Source organism: Balaenoptera physalus, assembly GCF_965194825.1.
Source record: "Balaenoptera physalus genome assembly, chromosome: 1".
Classification (NCBI taxonomy): Eukaryota; Metazoa; Chordata; class Mammalia; order Artiodactyla; family Balaenopteridae; genus Balaenoptera; species Balaenoptera physalus.
The window spans coordinates 135,982,100-136,001,321 of record NC_138882.1 but is presented as its reverse complement, the minus strand read 5'-3'; the positions used below and the strand labels follow the sequence as shown (position 1 = coordinate 136,001,321).

Here is a 19,222-nt window from a genome sequence, read left to right as displayed (position 1 = left end):
GACCACTTCCTGGTTCCAAAGCCACTCCACATTTTTTAGGAATTTATTACAGCAGAATCCCAATACCAGATACCAAAATCTGTGTTAGTTTTATAATGCTGTGTAAGAAATTACCACATACTTTGTGGCTTAAAACAACACATATTTACTATCTCTAAGTTTCTGTGGGTCAGGAATCTGGTCATGCTCTAGCTGGGTTCCCTGTTTGAGAGTTTCACCAGGCTCCCATCAAGGGATCAGTCAAACTGCAGTCTCATCTGAAGGCTCAACTGGAGAGAAATACATTTTCAAGCTCACTCAGGTTATTGGCAGAATTCATTTTCTTGCTGTTATAAACCTGTGAGCCCCAGCATTTTGCTGGCTGACAGCTAGAGGCCACTTTTGCATCCTAAAGGCTGGTGCAGTTCCCAGCCAGGTGACCATCTCCATAGGCAGTTCACAACATAGCATCTTATTTCTTCAAGGCCAACAGCAGTGTAGAGTGAGTATCGTAGCAAGATGGAGTCACATAATGTAATATAGTTATGAGAATGACATCCTATCCTATTTGCCACATTCCATTGATTAGAAGCAAGTCACAAGTCCTACCAATACTCAAGAAGAGAAGATTTTACCAGGGCATGAAATTCTGAAAGCGAAGATTATGGGGTCTGCCTTAGAATCTGCCAAATCTTTGAAATCTGTTTTGCTGAGACTTTTTCCTGTCAATAGACGTTGAATTTTGTCAAAGTTTTTCTTAAAAAAATATCTATTGACATGATGATATAAATAAACCCTACCTGGTCATGAAGTATTGCACTTTTTATAAATTAATGGCTCTGATTTGATAATATTTTGTAAGGATTTTCCCATCTATATTCATGAAGCATATTAGTCTGAAATTTTTTTTCCTGTATAGTACTATTCAAATTGCCTATTTTTTCTTGAGTGATTTATGGTAGTTTGTGTTTTTTAGGAATGTGTACATTTCATATGTTTTCAAACTTATTGGTACCTCATTTTTCATAATATTTTTTTATTAGCCCTTTAATATCTATAATATCTCTAGTGATGCTCTCTGTTTCATTCCTGGTATCAATAATTTTTGTCTTCTTTCTTTTTTTACTTGATCAGTTATACCAGAGATTATCAATTTGCTCTATTAAAAAATAGACTTAGGTTTCATTTACTTTTCTTTATAGCTTTTCTGTTTATGTTCTTAGATACAAGAAATCTACAAAGTAGTTAAGTCATGAAAACCCTAGAATATGAAGGTTATAGTTTTAAGTGTTAGCGTACTAGTTTTAGTTTTAGATGTGAACTTCATAGTATAGTCTGAATGCCTTAACCAAGTCACTGGTGAAAATTATTACAATAAAATTGAAATAACAACTTCTCAATGAGAAAGTAAGGACCAACATTTATTGAGAACTTAGTATGTCTCAGGCTTTTAGATTATTTCATTTTCATCTTCACGGCAATTATGAAGTAGATAAATATTATCTATGTAACTTTTTACATATGGAAATGCATAAAGATAGTATTTAAATTCCTGGGCTCCTTTTATTATATTTCACAAATCCTGAAGGAACATTTTGATTTTGGTTTAAATTAAAAGATACAATTTGAAAAATCTGAACATTCTTAATGCTCAACAATAAGGAAATTGCTAATAAATTATGGTACATCTACTGGATGGTTATAAAGATTATTTATAGGGTGACCATATGTCTCCGTTTGCTCAAGTCATCCCAGTTTATACCTCTTGATGTGGCATGATTAATAATAGTTCCCTTTTAACACTCAAAAGTGTCCTAGTTTGAATGATAGATTATGTAGTCACTCTGGTTATACAGCAAAATTGAAAGATAATTACAAAGTAAAGGGAGAAATCATGAAACAAGTTTGCAGTGATGTTAAAATAATTAATTGGAAATTAGATCAAAATTAAATACATGAAATGGTAATAATAATTGTGTTAAGGAGGTGGAATTATGAGCAACATTTTTCTTTTCTCTTTATTTTCTAAATGTTCTCTGATAATATTAGGTTAATTTTATAACTTTAAGGTTATAAATTAAAATGTTTAGATGTAAAATATCTTTCCAATTAGAGTAGGAGATTTTACATTGGCTCCTTAATCAAAACTTATAGCACCTGTATTTTAATTTGGTTTAACTGCTCTAATGGAGGTCAAATGCCTGTAATATGTTTTCATTAAACTTCTAAAGTAAATGCAATTAGAAAAGAAAAATGTTGAGACAAGGATGTCTGCAGCCAATCTTAATCTGCCTATTCCAACAATAAAATTAGCACTGATAGAAGTATTTAAATTAGTATTCTAGTTAATATTGAAAGATCAGAATAAAAACAATACCAAGGAAAAGTAATACAATTGCTCCCATTTAGTGAGTTCTTAATATGGGGTGGGTAATCATTTACTCATTGGAGCAACTCTGGAAGTGGATATTAGTATGATCATTTTATAAAGAAGGAAACTGAGTCTTACAAAGATTGAGTGATCTGTAAAAGTCACAGAGATAAATAATTGAAAGAATTGTGATTCAAACTTAGGTCTTCTGACATCAATGCCCACGTGCTCAAGCACTAAATATTTTGGGTGTCTGATTCTAGTGTGCTCTCTTTATTGCAATTTGAATATGCTAATTTTAAAAAAATTTTATTGGAGTATAGTTGATTTACAGTTTGTGTTAGTTTCAGGTGTACAGCAAAGTGAATCAGTTATACATATACATATATCCCCTCTTTTATTTATTTTTTTTGGTACTTTTCCCGTTATCGGCCATTACAGAGTATTGAGTAGAGTTCCCTGTGCTGTACAGCAGGTTCTTATTAGTTAGCTATTTTATATTTAGTAGTGTGTATATGTCAATCCCAATCTCCCAATTTATCCCTCCCCCACATTATCCCCTGGTAACCATAAGTTTGTTTTCTACCTCTGTGACTCTACTTACGTTTTGTAAATAAATCCATTTGTACCCTTTTTTTTTAGTTTCCACATGTAAGCGACATCATGTGATACTTGCCTTTCTGTGTCTGACTTACTTTACTCAGTATGACAATCTCTAGGTCCATCCACGTTGCTGCACATGGCATTATTTTGTTATTTTTTATGGCTGAGTAATATTCCATTGTATATATGTACCACATCTTCTTTATCCATTCCTCTGTTGATGGACATTTAGGTTGCTTCCATGTCCTGGCTATCGTAAATAGTGCTGAAATGAACATTGGGGTGCATGTATCTTTTCAAATTCTGGTTTCTCTGGGTATATGCCCAGGAGTGGGATTGCTGGGTCATATGGTAGTTCTATTTTTAGTTTTTTAAGGAACCTCCATACTGTTCTCCATAGTGGCTGTACCAATTTACATTCCCACCAACAGTGTAAGAGAGTTCCCTTTTCTCCACTTTTAATTTCAGCCATTAATAAAATGAAAATATTTCCTTAGAGAGAGAATTATTTACCAGTATATATTTTTTAAAATACTTTGAATTTTTAAATAAATCAGTCAAATGTGGAAAACCACCAGTTACTTTAGGAATGTGAAAGCCTTTAGGAATGTGAAAACCTTTCATTAGAGTTCCCTTACTTAGTGTAAAATGTTGGATTTCACTGAGTATCTTGGAGGAGGAAAAAGACAGCCCATGACTTTCACCTTCATTGAGTTTATCTAGCTTGCTAAGGAATATCTTCTTCCTTGCAGGTCCTTGTACGTTCCTCTGGAAGTTGTGATGTTGACAAGTGGGACCACTGTCACTATTAAAGCTACAAAATCATACCATAAAATTAATAATGAATAAAGTTGAATATCTTTTTAGCAGACCTACTGAATATATATTTTCAAATAATATGTTTTCAAACTACAATACTAGATTATTGAGGAGATTTAAAAAATTCCTTGCCCTCAAAGAATGTATAATTTATTCCAGGAATAAAAAATTCCCAAAACTTGTACAAAATATAATTGTTATAAGCATTTTGCTAAATCTATGAATATAATGCTGTGGGGAAGGTGAGGAAGAAAGCATTAATTTTGAATCTCAGTGCAGAGTAACCATTCAACAAATTCTTATTTAAGTAAATTGAAATAAAAAATACACATGCTATTAAACAAGACACACTGTATAAATATACCCTTTAATTCTACATTTTTAGAGAAGAAAGATTCGATATACAATGTCAACACGTTGTTTATAAGCAGACTGAAAAAACTTTCTTACTTTGTATTCTGGTTTTTTCATATAACTTATTTTTGGCAGTCCAATTTTGCAATTGGAATCTGCCCAGTGTAGTCAATTCTTAAATTCTTAGAGAAGTGTTCTATGTAAAAGCCAGATTTTCTTACATCATAAACTTTGCCAGAGAAGCAGCCTAAAGAAATATATTTTTTATCGAAAGAAGTAGTACAATGTAATACCATTTAGTGCATACATGTGTGGAAAAATAGACTAAGGTAAGCTGAGTAGTTCAAACTGTCCCTATAACTAGAAAATTAGTATTTTTAAAGGATTTTTATTTTTTAATAGTTACAATGTTAAAATAAATTATTAGATAAAAAGTTTTAACATTCTTCTCATTTTACACATATTAATCTTCTTTTTTGAAAAGTCGTAAATGATTTCCTTTCTCAAATGACTATAGGAATGAAAAGGACATCAAAGTAAGATAGTAGTTAAATTGAATTGTAATCTATTGGACATCTGTGCCATTATCATAAAAACTATTTTACTATCAGGATATGAGCTCTAATGTATTATAAGAAAGGAAAAAATAGAGAAAAACAAAGATCTACAATAAATTCTTTATAATCTTATAGGATAAATTTCAAACCTTTGCGTCAAGCATTAAGTATCCTATAAATCCTGTCCCCTACTGATATTCTCAAATCTTAATTTCTTATACTCTTATACATAAAGTATTCCCTCTAGAACTCATCTTCCCTTTGTCACCCATCTCAGGTGAATTCTTACCTCTACGTTATAGAACCCCTCACTCCTCCCCTGCCTCCTTTCTCTCTCTTTTCTGTTTTTACGAATCCTACCTCCCTTTGGGAGCAAATTTATGGAAACATCCTCTATGAAGCCAGATACAAACAATCCAACTCCAAAATACAAATTGAACCAAGATATTTGTAGCAAAAATAATCCATATAAGATCAGCATCTTAAGAGTGTATAAAGAATTCCTACCAAATTGATATACAAATATTAATTGTGTTTAGTTTGGGTTCCCCAGCAGAAAAGTTTAGAAAATAATTCAAGCAATATATTTAGAAAATGATCTAAGAAAATACCAGTTAAGGATATGTTATCAAGCTATTTACTAGTATGGACCACTGGACCTTAATCTTTCTGGGAAACTCTGGGAAACAGGTTAAACACATATCACAGAGTTGTTAAGCACAATGGGTGAGGGCGCTGAGGTATTTATACTCCTTCTAGTCATTAGCTGAGACCTATTCATAGGGACATTAATCTCTTGTAACCAGCAATATAACTTAAGTAAACTCTTGTACACCAGAATATATGTTAAAAATAAATAGAACATATAATAGAAATACAAACAAAAAACTAGAAACAGCTGTAATGTTCAATTAGATGGAGAATGATAAATAAATAGTGGTATATTCATACAATGGAATACTATGCTATGGTGATCAGTCATCTACATCAAAATGAATGAATTTCATTTAACTAATCAGTGAATTATTTAATAATATGAATTATTAAAAGTCTCAGAAAAATATTCATAATATGATTTGATTTATATAATGTTCAAAACCTGCAAAGCCATGTGACTTTTTTTTTCTTTTTTTAGGGATTTAAATAGGTGTGGTAAAACTCCTTAAAAAGCAGAAAAGTAAACATCATTTAGGAATTTGTGGAGCAAATAGATGTAGTCAGGGAGGGACACCTAGAGGGTGTTAAATGTACTGGTTCTATTTATTAAATTATACTGTGGGTACATATATACTCTTTTATTTTTTTTTAACATCTTTATTGGAGTATAATTGCTTTACAATGATGTGCTAGTTTCTGCTTTATAACAAAGTGAATCAGCTATACATATACATATATCCCCATATCTCCTCCCTCTTGCATCTCCCTCCCACCCTCCCTATCCCACCCCTCTAGGTGGTCACAAAGCACCAAGCTGATCTCCCTGTGCTATGTGGCTGCTTTCCACTAGCTATCTATTTTACACTTGGTAGTATAAATAAGTCCATGCCACTATCTCACTTCATCCCAGCTTACCCTTCCCCCTCCCCATGTCCTCAAGTCCATTCTCTATGTCTGCATCTTTATTCCTGTCCTGACCCTAAGGTTCTTCAGAAACGTTGTTTTTTTTTTTAGATTCCATATATATGTGTTAGCATACGGTATTTGTTTTTCTCTTTCTGACTTACTTCACTCTGTATGACAGACTCTAGGTCCATCCCCCTCACTACAAATAACTCAATTTCATTTCTTTTTATGGCTGAGTAATATTCCATTGTACATATGTGCCACATCTTCTTTATCCATTCGTCTGTCGATGGACACTTAGGTTGCTTTCATGTCCTAGCTATTGTAAATAGAGCTGCAATGAACATTGTGGTACATGACTCTTTTTGAATTATGGTTTTCTCAGAGTATATGCCCAGTAGTGGGATTGCTGGGTCGTATGGTAGTTCTATTTTTAGTTTTTTAAGGAACCTCCATACTATTCTCCATAGTGGCTGTATCAATTTACATTCCCACCAACAGTGCAAGAGGGTTCTCTTTTCTCCACACCCTCTCCAGCATTTATTGTTTGTAGATTTTTTGATGATGACCATTCTGACTGGTGTGAAGTGATATCTCATTGTAGTTTTGATTTGCATTTCTCTAATGATTAGTGATGTTGAGCATTCTTTCGTGTGTTTGTTGGCAATCTGTATATCTTCTTTGGAGAAATGTCTATTTAGGTCTTCTGCCCATTTTTGGATTGGGTTGTTTGTTTTTTTGATATTGAGTTTCATGAGCTGCTTGTAAATTTTGGAGGTTAATCCTTTGTCAGTTGCTTCATTTGCAAATATTTTCTCCCATTCTGAGGGTTGTCTTTTCATCTTGTTTATGCTTTCCTTTGGTGTGCAAAAGCTTTTAAGTTTCATTAGGTCCTATTTGTTTATTTTTGTTTTTACTTCAATTTCTCCAGGAGGTGGGTCAAAAAGGATCTTGGTGTGATTTATGTCATAGAGTGTTCTGCTATACTCTTTTATATACATAAATCATTTCATAACCAAAGATTGGTCAGAGGAAGAGAAACCGTGCAATGAAACTCAGATATAGTGTTCCAGGAGTAGGGGGAAGAGCAGGAAGAATATATTAGAAGTCCAGAAGGAGAGAACAGTCAGTGTTGGCAACTGTTGCTAGGCAGTGTGGGTTACGAAAAGAAATGAAGTTAATGGAATTAGGACTTAAGAGCCTTTGGTGAGTGCAGTTTCAGTAATAAAGTTAGGGTAGATGCCAGAAAGCAATAGCTTGCAGAGTAAAGTAAAAAGTAGTGAGTAGAGGCAGCTCTTTAAATAATTTTGTCAGTAAATTCAAGGAAGGAGATAGGTTGGAATTTTAGGGGAAGGCAGATTTGAACAGTATTTAGAGGTATTTTGTGAAACAACATGGTCTTGTCTAAAGCCTAGATAAAGACATTAAAATTTTTAGGTAGAAATTTAATTATTAAAAAAAATATATCCTTTTAAGAAAAATCCTGGAGTTAAATCTTTTTGGTAAAACTGATTTAAACATTTCAAATAATTATTTTATCTAACTAGTAAGATTTTCCCATAGGATATTTTCTCAACTCTTTTAATTCTTCTTAAAGTCTTTAGGATTCGGTTTAATTACTGTGACAGTGTTCTTATTCAATGCACGTGAATTGGATCAATTTGAATTATAATGTACATGTATGTTGGGCCTGCATTAAAGAAATTATCAGTTAAAGGGACAAAATACTCCTTCCCTTTTCATGTTGGGCAGCTTTAGTCATCATTGTCACAAACTGTAGACAAATTTTAATGATTAACTGAATGAGTAGATAGCATTGCCTGACTATATATGTGACTATGCTATTGAGAAAGAACATTAAATTTAAAATTTAAAAACATGTCATACAACTTGAAATTTCCATAAAAATATCTCACTGGTGTGCATAAGGTTAGGGCAACAGTAAGAAATGATGTCTCTGACTTTGGCAATGATATAAATCTCAGCATAGGAAAGCAGTGTGGAGGTGGGTGAATGCCAATTTATTTAAATAACAGGCAAAATTTTCAAGCCGTAACAACATGCTCAGTAAATTCTTCCATTACTGTGATACCAAAGGAGAGTTGAAAATGTATTACACTTCTATTTTTTCTCCTTAGAGATATATATTTTTGTTCTGTTTCTATGGCAACATCTATGCAATGACTAAACCTTTAACTCCTTTCTAGACTCCCTGATGGCTTCACACAGCTTCTAAACCTGACCCAGCTCTACCTGAATGATGCCTTTCTTGAATTTCTTCCAGCCAATTTTGGAAGGTAAGAATAAGAAGTTTAAACGATACAATTTTCTTTCACTTTAGGTAAGTACTGTACCAGCACCAGTAGATGAGGCTTCAAAAGTGACCATTGTAATTAAAGACACCCTCATTCTTGTTCAGTAAATGAGACCATGTCAATTAATGAAACATTTTGCAAAAAATAAAGTTAGGTCTTTACATGTCATTAATAATCAAATTCCAGATGAATTAAAGAGTTAAATATAAAAAAATAAAATCAGAAATGATCTGGAAAAATATGCACATGAATATTTTTGACTCTTGGGTTGGAAAATACCTTTATAGCATAGAAACAAAAGAAAATATCATAAATGGATAGATTTGAACTCGTAAAATGCTTTTAAAATAAAATAATATTAGAAAATATTTTTTAAATTAAGGTAAAACAATAAATAGGAAAATATTTCCACCGAATATGGAAAGTAAATTATATCCTTAACTTATAAAGAATTCTTACAAATGAGTATGAAGTTAAAGTTCTCATTAGAAAAAAATGGGTAAATGACACATACTGGCAGTTCATAATAAATGTACAAATTGGCAACACAAAAAATGTTTATCATCATAAATAATAAAAATAGTACAAATTAATATGACAATAAAGGGCCTTTGTGCTCTAGCATGTTATAAAAAATGTAAAGCTGTTTATAGACTATGAGGAAAGAGATAACCTCACACTGCTGATGAAACTGCAGAATGTTATATACTCCTTGCAGGGCAGTGTGCTTTAAAAGATTTGGAAATATTTACAACCACTGCCTTTGTAATTCATTTCTAGAAATGTATCATATCATCATGTATCACACTAGGATTTATGGACAAGGATGTTTATCATTATTTACAATATGAAAAATATGGAAGCACACATCCATCTAGGAGATTGGTTGAATATATTATGGTACATACATATGACAATACCATGTAGCAATTTATAATCTTGCCTAGAGGAATATCTTTAAATTCCTATGATGTTATGTTCAAAGCATATCATAGCTATATATAAACTGTGTTTTCCATACTAATATGAATGTACATGAAATAAAAGACTAATTCCTTGGAAGTGAAATTATGGATGATTTTTATTTTCATCTTTATATTTTCAATGTTTTCTAGATGTTCTAGGGTGAACTTTTTTCTTTCAGTTTTATTGAGATATAATTGACACATAGCACTGTATGAGTTTAAGGTATATAACATAGTAATGACAAATTTATTACAAAATGATTAGGACAGTAAATTTAGTTAACATCCATTACCTCATATAATTACAAAGAAAAAGTTTTTTGCCTTGTGATGAGAATTTTTAGAATTTACTCTCTTAGGAGCTTTCAAATATACCATGTGCCATACAGCAGTGTTAACTATAGTAATACTGTTGTGCATTACGTCCCCAGTACTTATTTATCTTATAACTGTAAAGTTGTATCTTTTGACTACCTTCATCCAATTCCCCCCACCCCACCCACCCCATCCTCTAGTAACCACACATCTGATCTCTTTTTCTATGAGGTTTTTTTTTTTTTTCTTTTTAGATTTCACACGTAAGTGAGATCATGCAGTATTTGTCTTTCTCTGCCCAACTTATTTCACTCAGCATAATGCCCTCAAGGTCCATCCATGTTGTTGCAAATGGCAGGATTTTCTTCTTTTTTATGGCTTTATATATGTATATATATATTTACACACACACATGCATACATATATATGCACACATTTTCTTTATCCATTTATCTGTCAATGGAAACTTTGTTTCCATGTCTTGGCTATTTTAAATTTAAAAGATATATCTTGAAAGTTAAGACATTTTAAGTTTATTGTTAACTGCATTTTTCTAAATGATCATCTTTAAAATTGTTCAAATAACTGACTGAGTATAACTCGACACCAATCTGTTGGCAGAAGCTAATATATGACATTAAGAAGAACCCAGTGGAATAATGAAGTCCCTTAACAGGTAGCAGCCTCCATTTGCATACAGAAATCACCTCAAAAGTTTTTTCCAAATTCCCTTACTTTTGTAGATCATGATTTCACAATACCAATGAATACCATACACTTGGACAGTTCTGAAAATTCACAGATATTCAAAAGAGCATTTACCTAGTTTCTAAATGAATTGATACTTCACCATTTGTCCACATAAAATAGATTTTCCTTCTGGTACTGATGACAACACTACAAATATACCTTTGGTTTATTAAATCAGGAAATATTTATCTCCCTAAGACACACTTTTTTGTCTTGCATTTTATCAGTTCTTTTTTACTAGTCCTAATATAGGGGAAGAAATTTGGGCAAACAGATAACATAATATCAAAACCAAAACCACTTAGAAATTAGAATTCAATTTTATGTGAATTGTCTGCCAAAAAAATGCTCTATTTTATTATTGTAATCTAAAAGGCTCTATAACTTTCAGCTGGATAATTTAACAAAAGAATGTTTTAAGATACTTTCCAAAACCTGAGATTTAGTGCCCCTAAAGGCCAAACTGAGTCATAAAATATTATTACAATAGTACAAATATTAAGAAGATTTGAGATATATAAATGTTTAAGAAACTTCTTTTACTAGTGATATACCCATGCTCTGAAGAACTAAATCACTTTATTTCAAATAAAGATTGAGTTATAAGATTAAAATTAAATTGGAAATTTGGTAGAGCTCAAAACAAAAAGGAAAGGAGAAGAGAACTAGTTGAATATCTAAAAGCATAGTAAATATGGGACCTTGTAGGTGAATTGTATAGTTCAAATAGTGAAATATTCCCACATCACTAAGGATTTGGATAATTCAATTAATATTTGTCCTAAAGTAGCCTCAACTGAGTACATTTAAAGCTCAGTATAGGCATTAGTAACAATAGCATGTCCCAGATGGCAAACACTAACAAATACTTAAATGTGAGATGCATTTCTAATTACAAATGTTATGCAAGCAACAGAAACTGTGAACACTTCTCATCCCCTTCACAAGATTATCCCCCAACTCCAGTACTGTCATAGGATAGATGATACTATAAATTTTTAAATGTGCATCCACTTGAAATGTTCAGATGTTAATCTAAGAATCAATTAAATATGGTATATTATAGCACTTTCCCCATTTTTCAATTAAAGATAATAGTAATAACCTAACACATACTAAAACTTATGGTGTGCCAGGCATTATGCTTTACAAGTGTGACATCATTTAATATTCAAAACCCTATAAATTTTGTGCTATTGTCACATACTCATTATAGATGAGGACACTGGAGTTATGAGGAGTTAATTAATTTGCCCAGTGTCACATGGCAAAAAACAGATAGGATATGAAAGAGTCTGAATTTTACCCAGATCTGTCTGACCACAAAGCTCAAGGTTTTAACCACTATGCTATATTATTTGCATTACAAATTCATTTATTGTCTCTTGAGGGGAAGTATCACCATGTTTCAGTGAATGCAGCATCTAGTATTTAGTAGATATTCAATAATCTGTTGAATGCATACAATCAAACAACAGTCAATATAATTTTATAAAACATAGGAGATTTAGATGACTTGGTCTCAATGATATCTTTGAAAGAACTTTATTTTTAGGAAAGGGATATTTGTTATTCTCCAATGTTGATGCAACCTTACTCATAACCAAATTGCATAATTCTTAAAAATCTGTAACCATGGTATGTAATGTTTGGACATATTTGTTTGGATAATAAAGTAACAGTTTACTTTACCATAAGAATATTATTTTATAGAGAAATATTAAGAAGCAATTTTTAAATTTATTTCTACAGACTTGCCAAATTGCGGATATTGGAGTTAAGAGAAAATCACTTGAAAACTCTACCAAAGTAAGTGGCTGAGTATTTTCTAAATTTGAATTGTGGTTTTTCACTAGTTGGAAAAAGACAGCTATTTTTATTTTGACTTTGCTTTGTCATTATGATTGAGTTAATTTTTCTACAATTTTTTTCTAGAGGCTAAAAAGTACAGTGTATTATAAGAGATTCATATTAAGAATGTATCTGCTTTATAAAACTGTGTAATTACAAGTAAAGGTGGGAAGAGTCCATTTAAGATTCTTCTCATAGCTTAACATACACAGCAGGAAGTTACTGCATTGAAACTTAAGAAACTGACATTTTTATAGTTTAATAAAATTGTTTCATCCTGCTTTGCCTTATTTATGTCTAATGATAAAATTTTGTGCTGTACAGAAAAAAAAATCTTTGAAAGTCAAAAATTATTTAAAGTGGGGATTTTTTTACTCAAATAAATAATTATGACTTGTATATGTTACAGTTAAAATATTGAAAGTACTATGTTGCTATTTTAACCCTCCTGCAGTATTGCTGAAAAATATTGAGTACAGTGATTAATTTTTGAAACATATCAGCAGGATTTAGAGACCTTTCGTTTGCTGAACCAAAACTTAATTTTATTTTTTTTCTTTTTATATTCCTTCTCTAAGCAAACTACACTGAATTTCATTGATTTTTTTCAGCCAGTATATCAATACAATACTCTCAAGTACATTTTGTTACATAGATATGTTTGAAAATTCTGTCAGGGCAATATAAAGCTTTCAATAATTATACGGATTTAATTTAAATATATACATAGAGATAAAACATCTATTCATTCCTCTATAAGTGGAAGACAAGGAGAGAACATGAAAAGGAGGAATGTCACCATATCTGGATACCCTGCACTTTTGAGTGGTCTTTCTCTAAGCCAAAGCACTATGCATAGTCTTGGAAGGCACCTCTTCCACGTTGGGGGCACAAACAGAAATGCGAATATGGTTGAAAGTGTTACTTGTTCAGCATTAATCTACTGCAAATGCATTTCCATCCACCATGTTTTATTTATTTATTTTTGTCTGTGTTGGGTCTTCGTTTCTGTGCGAGGGCTTTAGTTGCGGCGAGCTGGGGCCCCTCTTCATCGCGGTGCGCGGGCCTCTCACTGTCGCGGCCTCTCTTGTTGCGGAGCACAGGCTCCAGACACGCAGGCTGAGTAGTTGCGGCTCACGGGCCCAGTTGCTCCGCGGCATGTGGGATCTTCCCAGACCAGGGCGCGAACCCGTGTCCCCTGCATGGGCAGGCAGATTCTCAACCACTGCACCACCAGGGAAGCCCCATCCCCCATGTTTTAAATGTCTACTTTTAAAGTAGAGTGGAAACAAGGCTAATTACACACTAAACTACGGTGAAAGAGCAATTGTCTCCTTCACCTAAACATGAACATTTGGGTCAAAGAGAAAATATTGATGGTGTGCAGGAGAATCCTTTCCCCTCTGCTCTTAAATAACAGTTTTGATATGAAATAAAAAATAAATCTGACACAGGTTGTCAGGTTTTTAAATATGTATTTTTAAAATATAAATTTTAAATATAAAGCCTGACCATAGATGGGTAATATGGACTTTATATGAGATAGATGTGTGAACAGTTCAGAGTAATGAGTAACAATGCTCATAATTGGTGCATGGGTATTCTGTAGGCTGTGAGACAGTGGCCCAGTATCAAACAGAATTCAAATAAGTAGAATAATATGCATTTAACTTTGTTTGGCATTTTAAAAAAAACTTGCAAAGATGTGTGGAAATGACACGGGGTCTCCTTGGTAGACTGTTATACTTGTACAATTTGTATAGCTGTTACAGTTTTTACATTTAAAAAATCTGCAAAATTATTTTCAATCTAGTATGCTTATTTTTTACCTTATAGACAGAAATCAAAAGAACCAAGGCCATGCATAATATATGGTGAAATTTATCCTAGTTTTGATGTCTATAAAAATGAGAAGTGCAGAAAGTTCTGTCGTGAACAAAGATAAACTCTGTTTTTACTATGTATTATACGTAGTACCTTCTGATCCCCAATCTAGACCTGTAATAGAGAGATGTATGAGAGCTTTCTATTATCCTTTATTTTTACACTTCTAATGAAAATAAAGGAAGAAATATAGTTTTAGGAAAAACAATTTTAGCTTTTTAATAATTACTCCAAGAAGAGATAGCTCATGATTTCCTCATGGACACAAACAAGATGTCAAATCTTTAGCGGGTCCTCAGTGATTTTCTCTTCTTTTCATCTTCTGTCTTAAAGTCTAAATGCCTGGCAAGCTATGAAAAATGTAAAAATGTGAAGAATTATGATATAACATACATTAAAATGTCTCTTTTTAAAGTAAACTGATAGAGACATTTTGATATGTGCAGATTCTAGATTTTTTCACACTGTTCCTTTCCTAAGGTACACATTTGCTTAAAACTCATTGACACAGTCATTCTTGATTGTGTGTAATAATTGAGGACATTGACTATCTGGAAAAAACTAGATAACCAAAAAGAAAAAAACCTTTAACTTCTATGATAAAATTTGTCCTCATAGCAGAATTACCCTCTTAATTAATTTTGCAGGGGTAGTCCAAAAATGAATTTGCTCCCATTTTGGAACTTTTGCACTGTTTCTCTCTGGAATTCTCTTACCTCAAATCTTTTCAGGCTAGAGCTTCCTTAGGATTCCCATCTTTCTTCAAATGGTGCCTCCTTGGAGGCTTTCCCCGATCACATCATATAAAGTTGCTCCCCGTTAACCTTTATACCATTTCACTCTTCTGTTTGATTTTTCACACTTATGGTTCTCTAAATTGTATTGACTTTTTGTTTGCTTGGAGATGATCTCCTCAGGAGAACATAAGTTCTGTTCAGAAAAGGAATTTTTTCTGTTTTGTCACTGCTGAATCTCCCATGCCTAAAGCAGTGCCCAGCATATAGGGGAGTATTCAATAAGTAAACAAGAATGCTGATATATTGATTTACAATGAGAAATATCTGTCATGTGACCTGGACATTTTGTGTCACTTGATTATTTTTTCCCATAGAAAATTATATAGGATACAAAACATTAAAATAACATGAGTCTTTGGTGAGCATCATGAAGGCAAAAAGAATAAATGGTTAGTGGAGTCTCAATGGCTGATAGCTGAGCCTTGAATTTTAAACCTACACACACACACACACACACACACACACACTCTCTCTCGTCTTCTGGTGGTTTCAAGTTACATATAATAACCAAGTCATGACAAGGGAAGAAAATAATTTCAAATTAAGGCAATTAATATTTATAACAACTAAAGAAAATCCAAAAGTATTATGACTTATTTCTTTGACTTTGTCATTAAAAAGTGATACATTTAGTTAAGAAACATATGTCAAGATAAAAATAAAGGGATAAGAAAATATTTTAAAATGAAATTGAGGAACCATTTCCATGGAAGTAACGTAACAGCATACAAATGGTTAGTAATAATGGTGGGTTTTATCTTTAAAGAAAAATTTTCCATTTTTATGAGAATTTTTCTAAAACCTTAAAGTTAAAATATGGCCTGTCCATTGATAACATTATGACTGTGACTTTGTTTCAAATTGAGCCAAAATATGATGTTGTGTAAATTTGTCTGTGATAATTATAAAAATATGAAATAATATGAAGAAAGGAAACACAGGTTAAGCTAATATTAATGTTTATATTTGCCCTGCCACCTGGGAACACAAGGCAGGAAATGTGATTCCTCGATCAGCTGTCATAATAGAATGACTAAGAGAGGAATATTTCAAACATGTTGCAGTGGAATTGCTGGGGAAATATCAATAAGTAAGTAAACCCTGGTGAACAAATCCAAAAAGGGAAAAATGGATGAACTTGGTGGATAAGGAACTCTAAGAGTTGTCAGAAGAAGGGATTCAATTAGAGAAATGTTAAGTCTGAAGTAGCGACAACTTCTTTTAGATCCTAGACTCTTTGTGAAGCTGAAAAAAGCTATGGAATCCATAAACATATTAATTGTAAAATCTGAATTGTCTCTATTTCCAATATATTCATAGCCCATTGTGAGTTTTCACATTTTTATTTTCACCTAGAAGTAGATTTGGATTTTTATGTAAAATAAATACCTAGTATACTATGACAGAGCACCAAAAAGAGGGCCCTCTCAATTTTAAAGAACCAAATTTGTTGAGTGGATTATTTTAATCATATAACTGTTTCTAGTATATTCACTCAAAAGATAACATTTTATTGAGCAAATTTTCTTTGGGGTTATTAATAGAGTTCTATTTCACTATCATCTATGACAATTTTTGGACTCTCCATAGAAAAAAATCATTAAGGAATAATTGAAAGGAAAACTTTCCCAAGTATAAGCATGAATGATACTTTGAAACTACTAGGCTATGTAAGCTTGAAAACTAGTAAATGATGTATCTATTATTTACATGATTTTATTCCTTGAGCATCATTGCTTTTATTGTGTTCCCCCCACCCAAAGACAAAGGTTCAGAAACTCTACAGTATTCCCCCTGTGAATGTCTAAAGACACACACCCCACACACATATATTCACAGAAGGCGCAGAAGCATAGTACCTTATCTGGAAATACTCTAAGAAAAAGATCCCCTTGAATTATAAATATAAATTGAAACCAGAATTACATTAAAGCACTGTTAATGAGAGACACTAAATCATGAAAGTTAAGAAAAGACGGAGGGAATGTTTCAGACTGAAGAAGACTAAAGAGGCATTATAACTAAAAGCAGTGTTTCTGAATTGGTTCTTATGCTATTAAAAAAAAAATTATTGGGACACCTGGCAAAACTTGCAAAACTTGGGTAGGGTCTGATGATTAGACGGTAGCAAGGTATCAATGTTAATTTCCTAATTTGGATGGTTGCTTTGGTTTGGTAGGAGAATGTTCTTGTTTGTAAGAAATACACACTAAAGTACTGGGGAATGATGGGGCACCAGGTTTGCAATTTACCATCGAGTAGTTCAGAAAAGTTATTTGTATAGTACTTTGAAGCTTTTTATAATTTTTTGCATTGTTTCAACATAAAAACTTATTTTAAAAGCTATTTTCATACAAAAATTCTTTAAAAATTAAAAGGAAAACGCTATTAACACTGAGAAAATTATCAGCTCTATATCCGAAATGCTTGTAGATATAGAGGGCCAGGGGAGAGTATGTATTTATGTACTAAAATGCTTAACTATTTATAAAAATGAGAATTTCAGTGATAGAGGTTTTTTATATGTGAATAATATATATATTGTGGATTTTTTTCCTAACCTGAATGGCAATAAATACTCCATATTCGTAATTTCCACTCAAATTTCTGTTTACTTGCAAATAACATGTTTTTAGTTTTCATATAAGTTCATTTATATTTTTTTAAATAAGATTACTCTTTAGGCAGACTTACAAAAATATAATGTATTTGTCATGTTTCCTTTTTTAAAACCTCTCTTCCTTTATTATCTATTTTCCTACCAGTTATCATTGTCAGCATAATGAAGAAAAATTCATAAAATAATATGTATTCTGAACTGGACAGGTGTGACTAAGTCATTTTCTATTCTCATTTCAGTGTCCTATTAATGAATTTATCTCATTTGGCATTACTTTACTGGTTACTACAATGAAATACATCAATAGTTTCCTTAGTGCTATTGTAACAAAAAATTCCTTTGTCAGGCACAGCTTACAGAATAGCTTTTTGATGTTTCTGTTAACTGTTTTTGTGACTGTAATACATAATTGGATACAATGTGTTTTTATAATGGTATTACCTTATGCTTTTACGAATGAATATCAATTTACAAAGTATGGTGTTTTGTTACACCCATGGTACCCTCCCATTCTGGGTTTTCTTTATCGAAGGTGATAATGTGACAAGCTAGCTAATCAAGGGTAACCGTATTAGTGCCCTCTGGCTTTAGAGAATTGCACTTAGAACTAGGATTTTTTTTTACTTCTTCTCATAGGGTCTTATATTTTAAATTCAAATGAAATAAGTGATAATTATGACATGTTATATTTAAAAGCAATCAACAAATTATAATACATTCTAACAATATAATTATTAGATTCCCTTCTAAAATATCAAACATATGCTTTCCAAAGATTCACAAAAGAAAAGAGTGTGAGCTCCCTAACATGTGAGCTAATTTCTTTTTAGCCTTGTATTTTTTCTTTTTAGCCTTGTGTTTTCAACATAAAATTAAGATCGAGAGTATTATGGTTAGCTAAGGTTGTGTCGAGTCCAGTGAGGAGTTAGGGGGAGGCCACAAAAACAAAAACCACATAAAACCATAGAATCAAATTGCTCTTTTCAGAGTACTTCAATCAATAGCCACTCTGATCCCTGATGAGTAAATTTACCAAAAGATGAAAACGGCCTGGTATAATAACGAGGTTGAAAGTGCTATGACTTCAGTTTCATAAGATCTCAAGGCTTAGTCTCTCATGGAACAATTAGCCTATACTTAGTTCTATTTCACCTAAGAAGAGCCAGAATGTACTTGAATGAGGATATACTTTGCAGTCAGACAAACCTGGACTTGTATTCAGGCCCTTGCTTCTTGTTTATGAATTATTTAACTTCTTTGAACTTCAGTGTCTTTATTTTAAAAGAATATTGGGTGGTCATTGCCTTCTTTAAACTGTGAAATATATTTTGCATAATAGTTGATGAAAATGAGTCATGATTATTTAGAACCAGAAAAGCATTTAAACAAAAGTGTGTTCTATGGTACTTAGACAACTTAAGAGCATTCAAGGAAAGATTAGCGTAAACAAGACGAAAAGACAACCCTCAGAGTGGGAGA

The 19,222-nt window shown here is 32.2% G+C and overlaps 1 protein-coding gene across 5 annotated transcripts in view; it reads left to right on the top strand.

Annotated features, from left to right (window-relative positions):
- Nucleotides 1-19,222, top strand: part of LRRC7 (leucine rich repeat containing 7) — a 533,218-nt gene that overhangs the window by 257,428 nt on the left and 256,568 nt on the right. For all 5 annotated transcript variants that reach the window (XM_082418775.1, XM_082418774.1, XM_082418778.1 and 2 more), the window contains exons 6-7: nt 8,454-8,543; nt 12,344-12,400. In XM_082418775.1, coding sequence (XP_082274901.1) covers nt 8,454-8,543; nt 12,344-12,400 — 147 coding nt within the window. The remainder of the gene's footprint in view (nt 1-8,453; nt 8,544-12,343; nt 12,401-19,222) is intronic.